This window comes from Pinus tabuliformis, chromosome 1_1 (genome assembly GCF_031772625.1).
Source record: "Pinus tabuliformis cultivar Carrire ecotype Pingquan chromosome 1_1, CPIR1, whole genome shotgun sequence".
Classification (NCBI taxonomy): domain Eukaryota; kingdom Viridiplantae; phylum Streptophyta; class Pinopsida; order Pinales; family Pinaceae; genus Pinus; species Pinus tabuliformis.
In genome coordinates, this window is record NC_142297.1 from 819,947,196 (window position 1) to 819,967,865 (window position 20,670).

Consider the following 20,670-nt stretch of genomic DNA (forward strand, 5'->3'; position numbering starts at 1 on the left):
ATTTCTTAATAGAAATGTATTTAACTACGGGGACTCAACTAATTCAGCTAACCCACCAACGGGGACTCAACTAATTCAGCTGACCCACCAACGGGGACTCAACTAATTCAGCTGACCCACCAGAACTGAACTGAACTTGGATAGGGAGGATAACGACTATCCCACCAACCACCCAAGCTAAACTCAATTGACCCATGTATCAAAATTTCAATCTAAATAGCATTTATAATAATTACTTCTATTTATTAATAAAACACAATAATATATACACACATTTAGTCTACATTTTTATGAAGGAACCATGACTTCACTTCAACATTTCATAAATGCATATTTATGTGGCTCTCCATAGATATGTTGTAATGTAAGGTAATGTTTGGTAAACAGTTTTGACTAAGTCCTAATAAAATAAAATAATTAATAATTATAATTATAATTATCAATAAAATATTTTGAGTTTAAATTAGGTAAAAATAAAAATAAAATAAAATACATTTTTTTTAATGTGGTAGATCAACTGAAGGGATCTAACCATAGACCAAACTAGGAAGGCCTGACCCCAAGGGCATCGAGGAGATTTGATCTCGTGACCTCCCTATAGGCAAGGTACCTAGCAACAAGGAGATTTGACCTCGTGGCCTCACTATGGGCAAGGTAACTAGCAACAAGGAGTTTTGACCTAGTGGTCTCTCCATGGGCAAAGTACCTAGTAAACCAACTAAGCTATCTCTTGGCTCATTTTACAGCCCAATATGATGTGTAAGGCTTTCTGCTGGTCATCAAAATTGAATTGAAATTTTGCTCATGTGGGCCAAAATAAAAATTATGAAAAATCTAAAAATTAAAAAATTAAATAACTATACAAAACATTTAAATAATGTCACCTCATAAAAAAATTACATGTGAAGAAATTGAATCCCTCTCAACACATCCGTTTTAAGATGGATCTATGCTGGTAATTAATAATTAAGGTAGTCTAGATCCAATTTAACCGTGGATCTACCAAGCACCAAGAGGAATCAAATCTCTTGAGATCTTAAATCTCTTTGAAAAAAAAAAAATCCTTCTTGGCCCTTTATAAATCCAAAATTAAAATATATCTAAACTGGTTTACTTTTCAATAAAATAAAACACACGCATTTTCATTTATTAAATCTAGAAAAATATAAAAATATGTATAAATTATAATATAAATAATTATAAAAATAAAAGATAATAATAATTATTATTATCATCCAATGTATATGAGACCTTTTTATTTTTGAGGCAAGGAACTCACCTCCCCATCGCCAAGCTAGACACCGCATAACACCACATTGGTATATAAGACCCCTTATTTGTGAGACAAGGAACCCACCTCCCCGAAATGATTTGATTGCTAAATCTACAAAAGTATACATACTTTACCCAATATACCTATCCAAATATATTTAAATTTATTGTAAATTTTTCCCACTTTTATTTTAAAAATTAATAATTTCAATTATACATTTTCAAGTTATCGGGAGTTTAGTCCACAAACCCATTTTCACCCAAATATATTTAAACTTATTGTAAAATTTTCCAGCTTTTATTTAAAAATAATAATTCAACCATACATTTTCCAGTTATAAAGTGAGATTAGTCCACAAACATATATCATCCACATAATAGTCGCTTCCAGACACGGCCCATTTTCCCTTTACTTTCAAAAAGCAAACAAATCTTTTCTACTTTTTCAAAAAACACAACGCCAAATTATGCCGGTAGAGGTTACTACATATAACAGTCGCGCTCCTATTGGCAGCTCACTTAGATTTTCCTGTTTCGCGGTTCGACTCGCTCGGGGAATTCATTCTCAGGTAATGTACTGGCCTTTTTTGACGAATCCGTTTCCTGTGCTGTTATCTGGTTTTCTATGCCATTAATTTCCTGTTTCCTTTAGGTTCCAAAGCGTCAGGATTACGCTTTGTAATCGCATACAATTTGGGTTTTTTTGATTCGCAATTCCACTATCTCGAGGAATTCATCCACAGGTAATGTACTGGTCTTCTTGGTAAACCTCTTCTGGGTGTTGTTTTCCTGTAAGCTCTGCCATTAATTTCTTGGTTCCTATAGGTTCCAGAGCAGGAGGATTACTGTGTAATTTGGAGAGTTTTAAGTATAAATATGGGAAAGAGGAAGTCATCGAAGAAGCCGGAGCCCAAAAAAAAGCAGGAAAAGCTCAGTACTGTCTTCAGTTGCCCTTTCTGCAACCACGAGAGCAGCGTGGAGTGCCGCATGTGAGTATATGCTCGTTTTTCTTTTTAACGTTCAGACCATAAACGCACTAGGCAGGTTTTGGACACGAGCCTTGTGAAAACAATAGCTGATATTTTTACTTTCTTTTTCTGGGTTTTCATTCATTAACCCAAAATAGGCATAGTGGTAGTCTAATTTGATAAAAAAAAGCAATTAATATTTAAAGATGCGAAAAGTCACCCTTGCTCGCCACCCTTTGAAACGGTTGAATTAGGAAGCCCAATTAAACTTAATTTGCTGTTGAATATTTTTTTTGGGATTTTTAAAACTGAAGAGATCAATTTCTGAAGGATATTACGATTAATTGTTCCATGCCGAATCTAACTTGTGTCGGCACATATTAATCACATTTATTGTCAAATTTATGCGATTACATGCAACGCGGTCAACATACCGGTATAATCGATTAGTTCCCTTGGTTGTTAACATATTGGTAATTTACTAGTTCCCTAAGCTGTTTTTTGAATATGAGTGGATATGTTTGAACAGTTAAGTTAAGTGGATGTGGTGGAATAGTTAGGTAGAGAAGTTTGGTCTTTACATGTAGCATTGTTTATTGTTTACTGATAGTGGTGGGTCGTGTTATGTACTTTTGAGATAATCCGGGTCAGATTTTTTCCATTGAAAAAGAAATTACAGGTGGATATGAAAAAACTAAAATTTGAATATAACCTCTTTTGTGAAATGTTGTAAGATTCCATGATGTTTTGAAGTTTGGTCTTTACATGTTTCATGATCCAATCCTGGACAGTGCTATGCACTCTTGAGATACTCTAGAGGAAATAGGATTTGAGCACTTTTTGTGAGATGTTGGATTTGATAATGTTTTGAAATTCAGTCATTATATATTTCATGGTCCAATCCTGGGCAATACTATGCACTGTTGAGATACTCTGGTGAAAAAAAATTACTCTTGTAAATATGAAAAATAACTAAAATATGATATTTTGTCCGTGCCTCCTCTACATTGATTACTGATTCACTGTCAATTTGAGTGATCCCTTTTTCTGAAATGTTGGATTCGATGATGTTCCATGCTATGCCTCTAGATTGTTTACGGATTCGCTGTAGCAGCTTTCCACATGAAACAAGGGGTTAATAACGAGATTTTTCACAATCTCGTATTGTGTCAAACATGGAGGAATAAAGGAATAGTCACGATAATCAATACGCCTCCGACTTACAGCTTTCTCTCGTGCATGTATAACCCGATTTCTGTGCTAGATCAGATGCTATATTCAGTACTGAGAAATCTCTTCAATGCTTGACGGATATACAGTAGGTACTATTTGCAAAATATGTAAGAGCCCAGTGTTTCAGCTTTCTCACGAGGTTTTTCTTTGAAAAAAATTACATGTTGTGCAGATTTCTACATATTGATCTTCAGACTGCATAACGGGTGTTCTAATTCATAAAGACCAATTTGCTATGTGCATTAAACAATGCTATGACAATTCGTAGTTATAACTGTGAAATATGGTTGCAAATTTCCATGAATAGGACTTTGGAAGTATACCTGCCTAGATACATTTGATGTTAAGCCCTGGATCGATGGTTTTGAACTCTAGTTTATTTGATCAACCATTCCCTATGACATCGAAGTGGCATGAGTTTTTTTCGCAAGTTGGGTTGAATATCTAAGAATGATTTTGATGTAGCTTTTTATTTTTATTGTCCTTTAAGTATTATATTATGTATGAAGCCTCGAGCAGTCTGACAGTTTGTCAGCTCTGACATTTTTATTCATTCAGGGATCGGAAAGATCTTATTGGGGAGGCTTCATGTAGGATATGCCGTGAGAGTTTCAGCACCTCAATTAATTGTCAGTGTCCTTTTTGGTGTTTTCCTAAGGTTATTTTTATGAAGTGTTATCTTTTTAAGTGATTTTCCTACTTTTGAGCCCTTACTGAACATACTATCCGCTGTTGTATTGATTGGAATTGACAGCATTGAGCGAGCCCATTGACGTGTAAGCTTCATGAGCCATATATTTTAGTGTTTGAGTTGTCATGTGCTATTTTTTAATAGTGTAGTCAGATCAGCTGAAAATTTATATTTATAGAGGTTTGAATTATTGAGAAAGGTTGTCCTTGTTGAATTGGAGAAGAGGAATTTCATAAGCAATGGAGTAATGAACAGCTCTATAATGTCTGAATTTGTTTGCAGGTATTCCAAATGGATTGATGAATGTGAGCATGTAAATAATTCTGGATAAAAAGGATGCATCTGCATATTGCATATTTCTTGAATATAGTTATTTGATATGTGGATGTTTCTTCTCATGAGTTTCTATCAGAATCAGTGAAATTCTTTTAGAGCATCTGGAGTTTGGATGTGCACCTTCCTATATAGGAAGTCATTTGGACAAAATTCACAATATTCTACTTTGGTCTGTCATGTCCTTGATCATGGTTTAAAAATAACTGTGATGTTCAGTCGCTTAGCTACTATTCGGATTAGCTGTGTGCATAACATAACATTGGTTGCCAGTTGAAACTATACTTGAAATATATATGTGCTCTACATCTGCAGGCCAAATCTGTTATGTTTGAAGTATTGGGATATTGAATTTTACATGGTTTGTCAACTGCAAATGTATTGGTGTGAGACATTATCTGCGGGCCAAATCTGATGTGGTCTACATTTCCACTTTTTAAAGTAAGCAATAATGTGAGATTGTTTTGCAGTGGGATGAGGAGGATTGTGATGTATATTTTGGGTACATGGTTCTGATCACTAACCCAACCACTCTCGTATAAACTTTATAAATTATTGGGGAAGTGGGCTATTATAAATTTCCTACATTGTAAATGTACCCAATTATCTTTATCACTGTTGAGAATCTTTATCACTATTGAGAGTGTGAGGTACTTTTGAAAATACAATTTTTATTTTGGAATCATCTTACTTGCCTAAAAGCATCTTGTGCTTCCTAACTACTTGCTTAAATGATTCATGGTCATTTTTTGTCTTGTTACAAGGCCTTGCTTTGAATGGTCTTGAATACCTTTGGTTTTAGGAAAATGCTTTGCAAGTGATATTCATGGCAAAAATTACACTTCAAGAGAATCTATTCATAAACAAGGGTTTGAGTATAGCTTCAACCCTCCATATTAAGTTGAATAGCCTCTAGCAAACTCTTTTCTATATCAATTTCTACACAAATTGATAGTTTCCATGTTTAGATAAAAATGTAAGGTCAAGTGGTTGTAAGGAACAATCCCCTAAAACCCATGAAGTAGGGTCCCAATATGAAGCTTTGACCCCTTTTAAATGTGAAATAAAAATATTAAAAATCCCTACCAAAATAATAACTTGATATATGGCTTGAGATAATATCCCAACCTCAGAGATCCTGTTGACAGTGCTGGACTTGCCAACATACATGGGATCTCTCCGATATGAAGTCTCAATTAGACCTCACACCGCTTGGTGTAGGAGTTTCATCCGAAAGGATGACCCGGATGCCATTTAAGATTTGCCTTGGATATGACTATTAGCATAAGAGAGCAATAAATGTGTAATTTTGAATGAGCAAGTGAGTATGCCTTTTGAAATGTTCAATTGTAATCTGTATCAATGTTATTTCATTGGACGAAAACAAAAGTGAGCCTTTATAAGAGAAGTATTAGTACTAATATTATAAAGGCACTTGCACATCATAAGAAAAAATCATTACTCATCAAGCAAAATAGTTCACATAGATGCAATGATCATGAAAACAAATACAATACATATTCAATGAGAAGAGCACCAAAGCCACTAAAATAATTCAATTTTTTAGCACATGTGAATACCAACATATACCACAAACATCCAAAGAATAGTCTCAAAATATTCACGATATATGCATGAAAATGTGTTCCAAGATACATTAATATAATGAATACCACTAGCTCCAATAGTGGAGCGCTAAGCCACTTCTTGCTCTCCAAAAGCACTATCTTCATCTTCAATGCTTGGATGGAGAAGCCAAGGTTAAAAAGTTTTTCTTAGAGTAATGAGAATTTTTTTATAACAAAAGGGATGACCTTTCATGTTCTCATGACTTTTGAACTTCCTCATGAATCCTAGACTTCTAATATGACCTTTGGACTCCTATATGATTTTTAAAATTCTGGGTTATCTTTGGACTTCTATGAGACTTTTGGACTTCTCCATGTAGCTCTTTTGTCCATATATGACTCTTGGACTTCCACAATAATTGTCAAAATTATATCATGATTTCCACATGCTCATGTGGTGACAATATGACAAGTCAACAAACTTGATGACTTGGACTCATGGTGACTTGTACATAAGGTTCTTTGATAAGTGACGAGACTGCCACTATGTCTTTGATACTCATAACACAATCTTGCATTTTTGTAGTCATCTACCCACCAAATGCTCTTGAAATATCTCCTATTCTTCATGAGCCACTTTGATCATTAGGATCCATTATTCTTTCATTTGCCGCAACATGGTGCCTTTGTCTTCAAAATGATTCCTTGGGCAATAATTTTCATCTGATCTTCTTGTAGATATTTTCCATGCTCTATTGAACACCTGCAAATGTAGATTACTCACAACAAGCAAACATTAGCCCAAAATATTCCTATTCTATCATGCTTCATGTGAATTTTTTGTTTGTGGATCAACAATGTGTCGGTGAGAGAGAGAAGCTTTCTAGGGGTAGGGCATGCTTGTAAGAGGTGGGGAGGGGATTCACTATTCACTAATGATGCATTGTGTGCTCAACTGGAGGAGGCCTGATGGAGGACACATGGCGCAACAACAAGAGAGAAGGTGCATGAATATTCATTAATACTGCACTGTGGACTTGGAAGGGAAGCTAGGGCCATAAGGAGGGTGCAGGGACAAGGCATAAGGGAGGCCTCACTACCCGTTGAAAGTTCATAGTGCACTCCATTGGGAGGCAGAGGCTAAGGTTGGGCACAGGGCGCAAGAACAAGCAACCGAAAGGAGGCACTATTGACTAACAATGTGTTGTGTCCTAAAGGAAGGCATTTTCTAGGCACAAGGCATAGACACAACTGCCAAGAGGGGCTCCAATAAGCCTTGAGAGTGTGTAGTTTTCTCTCCTAGCCTAGAAGGTAGTCTTCCAAAGTTAGAAAATTGCCTTAGTCTAGAGAGATAATAAATGGAAAAGCACATTGAGTTAGGAGTAAATTCAAGCGGGACACAAATTAACTCATTAGTATAACTTAGACAAGACCCAAAACTAAGAAGTATTCATCAAAAATCCAACTCACAAACACTCACCAAGTATATATAATTGCGACCAAAAAGTGACGTTTTGCGACCGTAAAGTGTACTATGACCCTAAAGTGCATTATTGTTATTTTTGATGATGCAACGACACTTAGAAAGGAACATGAACACTTAGAATATGTGAAGAAACATGAAACGACACTAGATGAATAAATGTGACACCTCACATGACAAAGGGTAAGCTTCAAGGTATGAATATGACAAAATTTTGAAGGGTGTTGTAGCAGGGACAACAGATCCATGCTTGGACTTATTAATGGATAGGTTAAAATCTTGTAAGCTTACTAGTAAGAGATTCACATGTAACATTATTATTATTATTATTATTATCTAGAGACATATCTAGGTTGGGGGTAGGTTTAACTCTTTTCATAAATCTATTATTCTATGGGCATTTTTGTTCGGTGAAAGATTTGCGCAAAGAAGCAAAAGCTTCCTCCTCATGATTGAGAAATGGTTGGACCTCCCACATAGATATTTGATTATAGGTGGTGATGATGACCAAAGTGACAACCTAAAATCGATCCATACAGAAACTTTTCTTGAGTGACACATGAATGATGGCAAGGGTTTTTCTACCCATGAACACAACTTTAGCACGAGTGACACATGAACAATAATGACTTGGGTTTTTTCTAGACATTGTGGAGTTTGTGACCATTACAGTTCATAGTTCTTATGGTTTCAATGTTAGCGCCACTTTAAGTATCACATATAAGAACCTTTACATGGTGTATCAACACACTATTGTTATTAAGAACTCAACACAACTGTCTCCACACAAACTGAATGGGAACATCATGAGTATCTACGTTCTTCCTTTCTTGGTATTTTCATGTTGCATGTACATTCATCATTTGTAAGTATTCCCCAAAAACAAATTTATTCTCGAAGTCTTTGTCATTTCACAATTGCACTATTAATTAGAGCTTATATGTCATGTTCTTGCAACTTTATCCCCCATAATGATTCTATAAAGGCCCTTATTGAAAAATAAAAATAGAATCTTTATTCCATCCAAAGTAGTTGAATGAAATAGGAATCACATTAATTTGTGAACTAATCAATCCTCTTATGTTGTTCAATTCTCACCGATCTACAATAATATGAGTATTTTTCTCACAAACTTCTTGAATTGTGACAAAATATCTACACTAGCAATTACAAGACCAAAAAGAGGAGAGAATAAAATAAATAGACTAAGTAGTAGAAAGATCATTTTGAATTCATCTATATTACTTTACTTGACTTCAATACAATCAAATAACACTCATAGAGGCGATCAATGTGCATCGAATGTGGTTCCTTGTGCATATACAACTAATAGAAAAAATACTCTCTCTTAGTTCCAGTTAACTTAGTCCAAATTGGATTTGCAGGCTATAAGATACAGTTAAGTCAACATAGAGTTAACTAAAGAAAGGATGAGGCATAAATAAGTGAGAATTGGTAAAGAACTCCATACATCTTTTGACTCAAGATATAAGAAAAAAACTCTTAAGGTTTCCTAGGATAAATAGATAAGTGGATAGGATTTCGGATAATGTTTATGCCTAGAAATAGGAAGTGTGAACTTGTGGATAATGTGGCTAAGCACAAGGAGCTATGCATTAATGGATAAACAATAGCCATGCCATTGGCACATGTCATTGTACATGTTAAACCCTAGTAAAAATAGGCATACTATAAATAGTAATTGTTAATAATAGTAGGCCCACTCGAAGAGTAGGAAATGTAGATTGCGTAATGTGCATATACCGAAATAGCTAGTCCTTGAGGTTCCAAGTCATGGTAGAGATTGAAAAAAACATTGGTTTAAAGTGAGCTCTAAAAGGCCTCCACTCTTTCGATATCGTCCATATCAGAAAACTTGGGAGTAAGTTCCATGCTTTGTTAAGAATATGATTGTAGAATGGTGTTTGTTCTCAATTTTTCTATAGTTTGATTGATATTCTCCTAAATTCTATTCGTTTGTCGAAAAAAATGATGCACCTTTGTCCCATAACCTTGCCACTATTATCCCATCGTTGAAAAAATGGTTGGATGTTTCTACATTTTCCATTCACATTAGACAAACTGAGGGGCATTCATATTCTTTTCATATAAGATGAACCCAAGGGAGAGCTTAGTTAAACTAACCCAACCACTCCCATAAACTATTTGGGAAGTGGGCTACTTTAAAATTTCATACAATAATATTATATTGTAAATGTACCCAATTATCTTCATCACTCTTGAGAATGTGAGGTACTTTTGTATCATAATCATATTTAGGGCAACAATTCTCATTTTTTATCATAATTATATTATCTATAATTATATGATGTTTATTTTCCACGCCTTTTCCATTGCATTCATAAGATCATAAGTTTGGCTCTTAGAGACAACTTTCTTCTTCTCAAGGAAGAACGGAAATACTCCCTTTGAAAAACCAAAATAATTGTATTATACCTACATGCATGTATTTCATTTTCCTATTAACTCTCAGGGTCTAAATAATAATTTGAAATTTAGGGTTAGGATTAGAATAACATTATTTCGCTCTAGCCCTCTAATTCTTTCTAGGATTGTTTTACATTTTACATATCACATTGTTGTTTTGATTTTAGAAAATTATCATGTAGACATTATATAAAGGGTTAATTCATGGATAAAAAATATGGGGTGTTACATTCCCCTCTCTAAATTTTGCAGCTTCCTTGCGCACCCATAAAAATTACATATATAATTTTCTTATGTCAAAATGCCAAAACTAATGTGGATATTCCATCGATATTGTAAACTCCTTTGATGTTGCTTCTTTTGTTACTTTTGCATGTTATAGTGCATCCTTTATACATATTGGTGTATGATAATTTTGTTTGTTTCCACACAATACCCTCATGCTCGAGGGGTAGTATGTTTTTTGACCCCTTAATTAACATCATTCTTGGGAGTTTTTTTCCAAATATTCAATTTGTGTCTTCATTTTCCAATTGTCATACAAGAAACAAGAAAATATATGCTTTATAGCATTTTCATACAACAATTATCTTATCTTCCATTCTCAATGCTATGTGTAATATGCAATAATAATTCATTGCTTCATAATGTTGCTAGAGACAAGAATTCAATTCATCTTTTTTTCTTGCATGCTCTCTTGGTTTTCAGTGATCATGCCATAGTGTGGTAGTGTCATCATACTGACTTTCTACAATTTTGTTCTCCTAGTAAAGCTTTCATGTAATTCATCCAAATCTGATTACTTTGGTGTACAATTCTTTTTTTACATCCACAACAACTCTTGAAATTATTTAAAATTTTGTGTTGGTAACAACTTCATCTTAGTTTATATATAATTGCAATAGGACATAAAACAAAAATGCATTCAAATAATGACATTCCGTAACTAAAACATGGCATGCCATTTATTTTAATTCAAAGGCTTTCACCTTTTTACACCAAGTGGATATCATTCCGATATATTTCTTTTAATCAAATAAAGGTATCATTTTAGAATCAAATTATCACTTAAGAATCTATGCAACAAAATAATAACAAATTAACAAATTCCCTTTTGTGTTTGTGCAACATAAGTGTACCAAATTTCATATCCATATGGCTATCATCAATTTTATTTGATACTACCTAATCAATTGGTGTTTGTTAGAGGCTCATAAGTTGTATTCATCAACCTCTTTTTTATAACATTGACTATCATATGCAATTCCGTCATTAGAATCTTTTTCCATGATGTCAAATTCCATTGATTTTTTCAAACATCGTGTATTTGACTCTAATTATTTGTACATTGTTTCTATCTTTTCTAACTTATTTTCAAGGAAACCAATCCCATTATCTTTTGTAACCAACGTCAATTATAAATACATGTTCTCTTATGTGTCTTAATATTTTCAAACTTGAAATCATTTTTTATGCTCTTCCTTGATTTGCCATATGTTTATACATTTAGAGTGCATTTAACACACTAGGAAATGGTCAAAGATGGAATGCATTTTTATGTCAGCCCCCACATTGGTTGTTTTAAGTATGTTGACCATTACATGTTGGAATATTGATGAGATTTATCCACTCAATGTTACCCTAGAAAACTATGTTATCCAACTCTAATATTCTTCCTCTCCCTTTCTTCTCATCTAGAGAAGTGATCATGTTGAAATCTCTTCATATGATCCATGATTGCTATTATAGTGAGGTCCCAATCAAGTGAAACATGTAGAGAAAGGCCTCCTTCAAAAATGAGATTGGAGGGCCATATGAATTGATGGGATATGCTTATTTTGATGTTCCTTGTACCTGATATTCATATATAATCAATCTAGAATTGATCATTTGGATTTCTTGTTGTAACTTCTCTAAATTCTAGAGGATTCCTAGAATACTAGAAGCTCTCATATACTAATATGACTTCACTATTTTTCTATATTTTTGGGTTATCCTAAACACAACTTCAATGTTGTATTTTATTTCTTACAACATTAGAATGTTGTGTTTCTCCTAGTGGATTCTTCATCTTAATAACAATTATGTAGAGGTGGCATTCATGCCCCGTTTATTCTAGGATATGAATTCAAAATTTAAATCTTAGGTTGAAATGAGATGTACCTTTCTAGGAGACTAATGGTTTATCAAGACTATACCAAAAAGGTGCCCATTTCTTTTTCTTCTTTGTTGATTTTATTTCCCTTAGTTTTTTTACCTAAAGATAAATTTATTCTGTGACTTTAGGGGGTTGGTCTTCACCTATATCCCTCCCATTTCCTTCCATGACTTGGTTGATGCACTACCTTTGCCTTTGCTTTTGAGAATGTTTTAATAATAAAAAAATAGTTTTTATTCTAATCAGTCGCTCCACCCATTCTCTCCATTGAGGTCAACCAAATCCTAATTGTCATAGTCAAAGTGCTCAATAATTTCCTATATTACATATTTTTCCTCTAGTGGTTGTGGCATCTCTTGACATTTGTGCTATATTGGCTTGTCTCATTTCGTTCTTTTTGGATAAAGGTTTTCTTGCTCTATGACTATTTTGGATTTCTTCTTGTTGTTTGGGTTCATCCCATTTACTGGGTTTCTAGTATATGTCCCATTTATCGAATTTGAACCAATAGGTCCACCTCCCTTTTTCTTTGCTGGGATTTAAAAAATATTGTTGGTTTTCTCCATATGAAATGTACCCATATTGATGGGTTTTAACTGTCCTTTCTTTTTTTTCCAATAATTTTACTAAACCCTCTTTGTTTGTCATCACTTTTGCCTTTCCTAGTGCATTATTTACATTTAGTGTTTAATATCAAAATAATTTTACATGCGTGTGGCATTCCCAACAACAATGGTATATGTTTTTTTGATGGTGATGGAAATCCTTCAATCCAAGGGGATCTCCCAAATACGAAGTCCCAATCATACTTCACACCATTTGGTGTGGGAGTCCCATCCGATATAAAGGCTCGGTTGCCAAATCCTCAGAGATTTGCCTTGGCTCTAGCTATTAGCACATAAGAGTGATGCAATGGTGTCTTCGATCAACAAGGTGAGTGTGCCTCGTGAGTGTGCATCACAATTGTGTCTAGGTTCTCTTACTGCAAACAGGGGGAGAAAAGGGAGCCTCTAAGTGAGAGGTAATAGTACGATCTAGGAAGAGACACACATGAACCAAAAGGACCTGTCTATCATCCAATGGAATAGTGCACAACGAATGTGATAGTTGTTATGACCGATAAGCAAAGAAAGGTTTGTATAGTATCCCGCGAAATAGTCCACAAGGATGAGACAACAATAACAACCATTACATCGCATTCCCAACAAGATAAGTACTAAAATAACTGAAATAGTTCAACTAAATTAGTATATGTGAAAGAAAACATGAAATAAAGACATTCACAAAATAGTCTTATAAACATTCATAAGTCATGCATGAAGAACGTGTTGGCCTTAAAATGCTTATGTAATTAAGAAAAAAGTTCTAAGACACATATTTACATTGTACATCACTCGCCCCATTAGTGGGACATTGGAGCCACTCCCTGCTCCTCAAAGAACTCGTTGATCTATCTAATGCCTTGTGGGAGGAGCCAATGTGAAAATTCCTTTGCTCATACAATGAGGGGTTATATATAACCAAGGGTGGTTCCTCCCCCATATGACTCTTTGACTACCCTCATGACTGTTCAACTTCCTATGACTTTTCAACTTACATGACCCTTCATATTCTTGCGTTTCCATTGGAATTTCACTTTACGATACATTTGATTTACAATATACATGGCTCATAATAGCGATGTGGCATATGACAACTCATGACATGACTTGACACGACACTGCTGACATGGACTGACTTGATAGTGTGGCAATGCCAATTCACTATTGTTGTTAAGTAATAGAGGCGCTCTTAGATATGCTTACTCTTCTCCTCTGCATAGCTTGATGATGTAGGGCCTTCAATGATTTTTCAGTCTTGGGAGGTGGTTGAAAACTTGTTTCCCCTTGCTTTCTCTTAATAAGTTCACTCATCCATTCATCTACAAGTGAGTCTCTCAACACGCTTCCCTCCTTCTCTTTATTCATTATCTCGCCATTGCTTGATAGTGTATTTGTTCTTGCAATTCACTCATGACAGGATGACATCAATCCGAAAACTCCCTATTCTAAGATGAAGCATTACTATCCATGAACTGAGCCCAAGACAAGTGACAGTTTGTGACAAAGGGCCCAGTGAATTTGCATTGTGTAGTTCCACAGGGAGAGGGCTTGATCACTGAAACTACATAGAGCACATCTCATGCTTGACTAAGGAACTTTTTAGAATAGTCCCTAATGGGGAGAAAAATTACACAGTGGTCACTAGGATTTAGGATTTTGTAGTTCTGGCACATAGTGGTTGATGCAGGATGAGACCCTAGCAGACAAATTTGCATTTCTTCCAGAGGCAAGGAGGATTGCTCGGTAGAGAGGCTTGGAGGACCAATCTGATGAGCACCAGTATTGCAGCAAGAATGTTGCAACTCCTGGGGCTACCAAGTTTACTTTATCAACCCAGGGTTCTTACAAACTTGGAGGTGACAGTGTTGTATACACAAGCAAATGCGATGGGTCCACTCTTTGTCACTGTTGAGCTGGTGATATACCACTATGGTTTCTCAAACCAGCCTTTATTGATTAAGAATAAGTTTGATTACCAATGAAGGAAGGGGAATTTTGCACTAATTAGGAGAATTGAAATATTGTCTACTGCAGTAAGAAAAGACTAAAGTCAATGCTTTAAACACATCACTTATCTAACTAATTGCTAAGATATCTTGCTTTATAAGAATTCTAAGCTAACATGTGTGTAACTAAACATTCTACAACTGTGCACATGAATGAGCATAATAACTTCTTTTTCCCTTTTTGTCCTTTTTGTGAAAATGTGAATGATAAATCTTCTTGGTGGTGTGGCGGGTGGGTTAGAGATGGTGGCTAAATGTCAGATGGCTTGGGAGGTAAGTAGGGGTCTTCTCCTATCTTCCTGGATGCATTTTTCCACAAATTAGCCTCAAAACAGGCCACTACAAGTCATCCTATAAGATGTCCTAATGGTTCCTACAGGATGTCCTAATGCTCCTACACGATCCCCTGTATTCTTACAACATCCACCTGAGAGAAATAGGGGTGATTTGGAAGGTGGTATAGGGCTTAGGGAAGGTGAATTATGGAAGAAACAAGGTAAGGGGGTGGCTATGACTTCCGCGTATCTCAAACCAAAGTTGTAAATTGCTGGATTTGCTCAACAAACTTGGAAAGTTATCCTTATGGGATGATGCGTTGGTTGGTGGACTTAATGGATTTTGGTGATCATGGATGGATGAGGTTAGGCTAGGGTTGTTGGCATGAGATCTTTCTGCACTATTGAAACTCCTGCAATACATACATCATTATCATTTATCCCTAAATCATTTCAAACAAGAAATATTTCCAATCAACTTAAGAAAACAAAATTTCATTCTTTAGTTGCCTAGTTCATGTATGGAAATACTTGCAGAATATAATGAAACACAAAGCTGAAGATATCATAAATGAAAATTGAAACCTATCCTTGAAATTGAAAAGATGTTGGCCTAAGTAGTAGAAAACCCTAAGTTCCATAAGAAATCAGAATTTTGCCTTTTTGGCGCTGAATAGGAGTTTTTTCCTCAAACCATGGTCTCTGAAGGGAGGACTGGGGTCAAATCCACTTGCTATCAACCTTTTTGGTATTACTTTACCTCTATAAACTACTACTAAAGCTATGCACAAATGGAAGCAAACTAATCAAATTTATCACTACTTGCAATTAAATAATGCTAAAACCAATTCAACAATTAATACATGAAATAACCTAACATACAAGTACAAGAAGAGGAGCCTTTGCTACTAGGGTTGGTCTGTAACCCAAGAGCTTCAGCCCTCTGAGTCAACTCAGTTCTGGATCAAGGAAATGCTCATTCTCATTATCATATCAGAAAAATTACATAATAACGTTTTGCCACAAACTTGTACTCGAAAATGCTTAGTGATCTTACATAAAAAATTTGAATCCTAATGAGGATCTAGGCCTCCTTATTTATACAATTGAAGTCTCCAAAAACTTCCTTAAATCTTGGGAGGCTTGCCTCCCAAACTCAAGATGAACTGGCTCTTAACTAAATTGGCTCGGTTTCCCATGATCTCCATGACTCGGCTGCTTGCAACTCCAAGCTAGTGTGATTTGATTGCGGAATATTCGAATGAGTGAGGGTTTAATGAGGAGGATCTATCTCCTATAATCTCTTCCCCTTGTCTCATTTGAGTTTCTGCCCTTAATTAGACAAAATTGCCATGTTTTTCTCTCAAAAACCTGCAATCAATGCACATTAAACCACTAGACATACATCTTACTTTCACTCATCTCATTAAGCAAAATATAATTAAACATGTAAGGAATTATAATAAGAGTTGATTTTAATAAGCTTGGAGGTGTATTAAGGTCCATATATGTACCCAATGATGAGGCTCATCATCACCCCCCTACTAAAATTGTCTCTCATCCTCTGAGCATCTTAATCTATATCCATGTCCTTCATTGCTCTAGTGGCCTCCCTGACATCCCATGCTTCTGCTGTAGTTTCTTCTTGTGAACAAAATCCTACCTTCCTCTCTATCTCTTCCCATTAATTTCTTTCTTCTTCTTCTTTCCTTCCTTCCAACATTCCTTAAAGCAGTGGTGGACTGAGTCTCAAGCCAATCTAATTGACTTTGAGTCTTTGTAGAGATTGTTTGTACATGGGTGTTCTGTTTAATGCCTCTCTCATTCTCTGAGAAAAATTGTATTCTCTAATTTTTAGGACGTAAGGCAAGGTGTTCCATCTCCTTTGGCAAGCTTGCATGTTGTCATCCCCTAGAAATTTGAACATGTCTTCAAAGTGTATGACTGCTTGCTCTTGCGCAACAAGGTACCTAGGGGCAAGCTTAGGATCATTTGCAATCAGATTGTGGGTGTTGATGACAACCATTGGATTGGATTGTTAAGATCTAATCATAAGTGGTTCTGGATTTTCTCTTTCCATTACCTTTTTCATCTCTGTAGCCCTTGCCTCCTCATGATTCATCCATGATGCTAAGGCCATCAATTGCAAGTCTCCTAGCTTTGAATTTGGGTCCCATACATTCAAATCTTCAAGGCCAAGTTGTGTAGGTAAAACTCAGACATCTTTTCTCTATCTTCCAAGGTGATTTGACCACAGAGATCAATGAATTGTCTATAGTCTTGGAAGGGCATGGTGCCTCTCTGTGTTAAAGCCATAATTTGGAGTTGTAGCCATTGTTCCTTGAGGTACAAGGTATAAGACTTGGTTGGCATCTTGCATTGGATTTCCTCTAAGGATAAACTGGCCATAGCTACCAATTGGCTTTCCCTTTCTTGTAATTGTCCCCTTAGCCATGCATTCTCTACTTCTCATTGAGCTTTCATGATTGTGTCTCTATCCCTTATGCTGCTCAGTTCTCTGCCCACCTCTTTTAATTTCTCCTCCATGTGGCCTACATCCTCCACTCCTTTTGATTGGGTAATTTGCATCCACCTGTGTGTCCTTTCCCTTTCTTTCTCAAGTTCAAATAATAAGGGGATGGAAAAATTATATGGGATAACCCTACCCATTTAATGAGCCTATAGTAAGAGTTGAGGTTGGGTTGTGGACTAGGTTCTCTAAGTTCTGTGTCTTCCTTCTTTGTTTCTTGCTGAGTGATACCTTCTTGGTCCATTTTCTGAGCTTCTTGTAGGTTTAACAGAGTTTCTCATAGGATGGCCTCTGCTTCCTGTAGATATTTCTGTGTCTCCTATAGGAGACCTTTTACCTTTGAAGAGGAAGACCTTGTGACAAGCCTCATAACATATGTGATGGGAGATTTGGGAGAGGCTTGTCCTGATGATCCTTCTCCTTGATTTTTCTCGAGAGGAGTTATCTTTTCTTGCCTCTTTGGTGAGACTTCAATGAAAATAGGAGTTTTGGTGGGTGTTTGCGGTCTTCCTTGCCTAATTCTTGTGCTCTTTCTTGTCCTAAAGTACAGTGGGGTTTGTCTTTGTATTTTTCCTTTTGGCTTAATAGGTGTACTTAGGGAAGTAAGAGAAGATGTTGCCTCTTTCTATGTGGGTTTTGGAGATATCCTTGGTGATTCTTCTCCTTCTTTGCCTTGAGTTGTAGACCTCTGTTCTTCCTTTTGTTTGGTCTCCTCTTTTCCATTCTCCTCCTCATCCTTATCTCTCTCTTTCTCTTCTTCCTCTAGTTCCTCACTCTACTCATCTGTCTCTTCTTTTGTTTCTTCTTCTGTCTCTTCTTCATTTTCCTCTTCCTTTCCTTCATATTTTTCCTCCTCTATTTCCTCTTCATTTTCTCCTTTTGTTTCTTCATCCCTCTCACTAGCATGGGGATTTTTTCATATTCAAGAGCTTGAATTTCTCCCTTTGCCTTCATGTCTCTGAAAGTGGTCCATGTAATAGGGAATCTTAGGTTTTGTAGAGCATATTCTAGGATAAGTTTGATCAACCCATGATAGGTTAGTTGTTGATGTTTTCCTTCCTGCACTTCGATGCTCATATCTATCATTGATTGAAGAAGAAAGTAGGGTATAATTAATCTATTTTGAGGAGGTGTGCCTACTCCAAATCTCAGTTCTTTGAGGAGTCTGAAATGGTATCCATACACCACATTGTATCTCCCTTCACATGATATATATTTAATGAGGTGGTAACTAACTTCATTCCAAAGGTATGGAAGGATTTTTCTTCTAACCCCATTTTTGTCCTCCATTGCCTCCTCCCCTTCCAAAAATAATTTCTTCTTTGCAAGGGTGTTGTTACCCTTATCTTCTTTTCTCCAAGGTAACCTTAAAGGGAGTGTGGTGATTCTTCTTATAACTTTAGGGGTGATTTATGCTAATAGGCCTTTCACCACAATAGTGGCATGGGTCCTAGTGAGGGGTATGAGTGAGAGAGAAAAGTCTTTGGCCCCCTCATCATCATATCTTCTCATTCTTTCAAAGAACCCCATCCAATTGTGCCTTTTGAAAATTTCTACTACAAGAGAGTGTTGATGAATTCTTACTGTGTTTGTGGGTTCCCTCTTTTTAAAAACCCCTGTCATCTTTCCCTGGTAATTGTGGAGGCTTGTATGGATATAATTCAATAATTCTGGTGGGTGGGAGAGATTTAAATGTCAACTCTGTAATATAATTATCCTAGACTGCAACTCTCTTAACCAAATGGGGATTTTCTTCTTCTTTTTAACTGGAAAACATGGGAAGGTATATCTCCTACCTCACTTGTTACATTCTGATGAGGACAATGTTCGATCTCTCTTCCCTTAATGCCCCCTGATAATCCTATAGATGACGGCTTTGTATCCTGTAGGTCTTCCTGTAGGATCTTATAGGTTTTCCTGTAGGTTCTTCTACGCTGCAAAAATCACTGTCTCCTGTAGGTGCTACTTCAAGAAGGTCGAGGCAACCTCTTTTCGATGAATTCTCGAGATGGAAAATTATCTTTTAGTGTGGGAATCAATGTTTTATTTCCTTATATGGATGATAGTGTGGGATGGTGTGCTAGTTGTCTAAGAACGAGGACCTCCTTTTGGACCATTGGTCCCACTATCAGTCCATCATTCCACTTACCTCATAATCATCTCCCACTTCATTCCTTCGTAAATTAACCATTTTTTGCATTATCTCCTTTTTCTTCTAATTTGAATGTTGTCATGTGTGGAGTGGTTTGACTATTTTCTCCTCGTCTACTGGCCAAAGGTGGCTAAGTTAACTGGCCACCTTTGCTTATAAAACCAACTCTTACATAATCCTACATTTTGTATCATATCATGCGATTGAGAGAGAATGAGTAAGATGACATACCTATGGGTAAGATGCTCTAATGATGTTGCTTGTTGGAGAATGATGTCCCTGTGCTGTGTAATTGATGCATATTTTTTATTGGCCTCTTTTGATGCTTGTTTCCTTGAATGTGCAAGTACTAGAGAGTGATGCTGATGATCTTGTTGCTATTGCTGAGCTTTGGAGGAGCTTCCTTAACCTTGGAATATTTATGCTGAAGATGGCTGCAACCCTGTGAAATTTCCTTTGTGGGATAGGCTGCTACAGGATTTCCTACAGGAAACCTACAGGATGTCCTGTCACTGCCTCTCTCCCTAAACTTTCATACTTTTTTTCACTTCTAGAGCATGAGGATCGTTGACATGAGTAAAGAATGGTTCTATTGAATAGTAGGTGAGAGGTATAGCCTTCACATATTGTCCCTTTGTCCTCTATTCTCACCCTCTTCTACTCATTTTTTTTCTTTGAAAACTATATATATTTTTAATTGACTTATTGGATGGATGCAGGGGTAACAAGGTGATGAAAGGCATGGTGATGATGAAGTGGACTGATTATTTTATTTTTTTAACATAGGATGGTCATCCCCTTGTTCTAGTGTCAGTTTTCTTGGGATTCCAAATCCACTATAATTCCTACAGGAAACTCTTGTAGGTTTACAGGGAATCCTGTAAGATTACAGGGAATCCTATAGAAAACACAGAGCTTGTGTAAACTGAGCTGGAGGAGTTCATAAATGGA

The 20,670-nt window shown here is 36.0% G+C and overlaps 1 protein-coding gene across 1 annotated transcript; it reads left to right on the top strand.

Annotated features, from left to right (window-relative positions):
* Nucleotides 1-1,732: 1,732 nt before the first annotated feature.
* LOC149216592 (transcription elongation factor 1 homolog) lies at nucleotides 1,733-4,801 on the top strand. The gene is made up of 6 exons (XM_089391245.1): nucleotides 1,733-1,841; nucleotides 1,925-2,015; nucleotides 2,098-2,261; nucleotides 4,032-4,102; nucleotides 4,228-4,249; nucleotides 4,447-4,801. The coding sequence occupies exons 3-6, from the start codon at nucleotides 2,149-2,151 to the stop codon at nucleotides 4,493-4,495; spliced, it is 255 nt and encodes an 84-aa protein (XP_089247371.1). The 5' UTR covers nucleotides 1,733-1,841; nucleotides 1,925-2,015; nucleotides 2,098-2,148; the 3' UTR covers nucleotides 4,496-4,801.
* The last annotated feature ends 15,869 nt before the right edge of the window (nucleotides 4,802-20,670 follow it).

What these genes read in the sequence shown, in the direction of transcription:
- LOC149216592 (XM_089391245.1), top strand. Translation starts at nt 2,149, where the DNA reads ATGGGAAAGAGGAAGTCATCGAAGAAGCCGGAGCCCAAAAAAAAGCAG. An exon ending in AGCAGCGTGGAGTGCCGCAT is followed by an intron (nt 2,262 to 4,031) that starts GTGAGTATATGC and finishes TTATTCATTCAG; the next exon opens with GGATCGGAAAGATCTTATTG. An exon ending in TTGAGCGAGCCCATTGACGT is followed by an intron (nt 4,250 to 4,446) that starts GTAAGCTTCATG and finishes ATTTGTTTGCAG; the next exon opens with GTATTCCAAATGGATTGATG.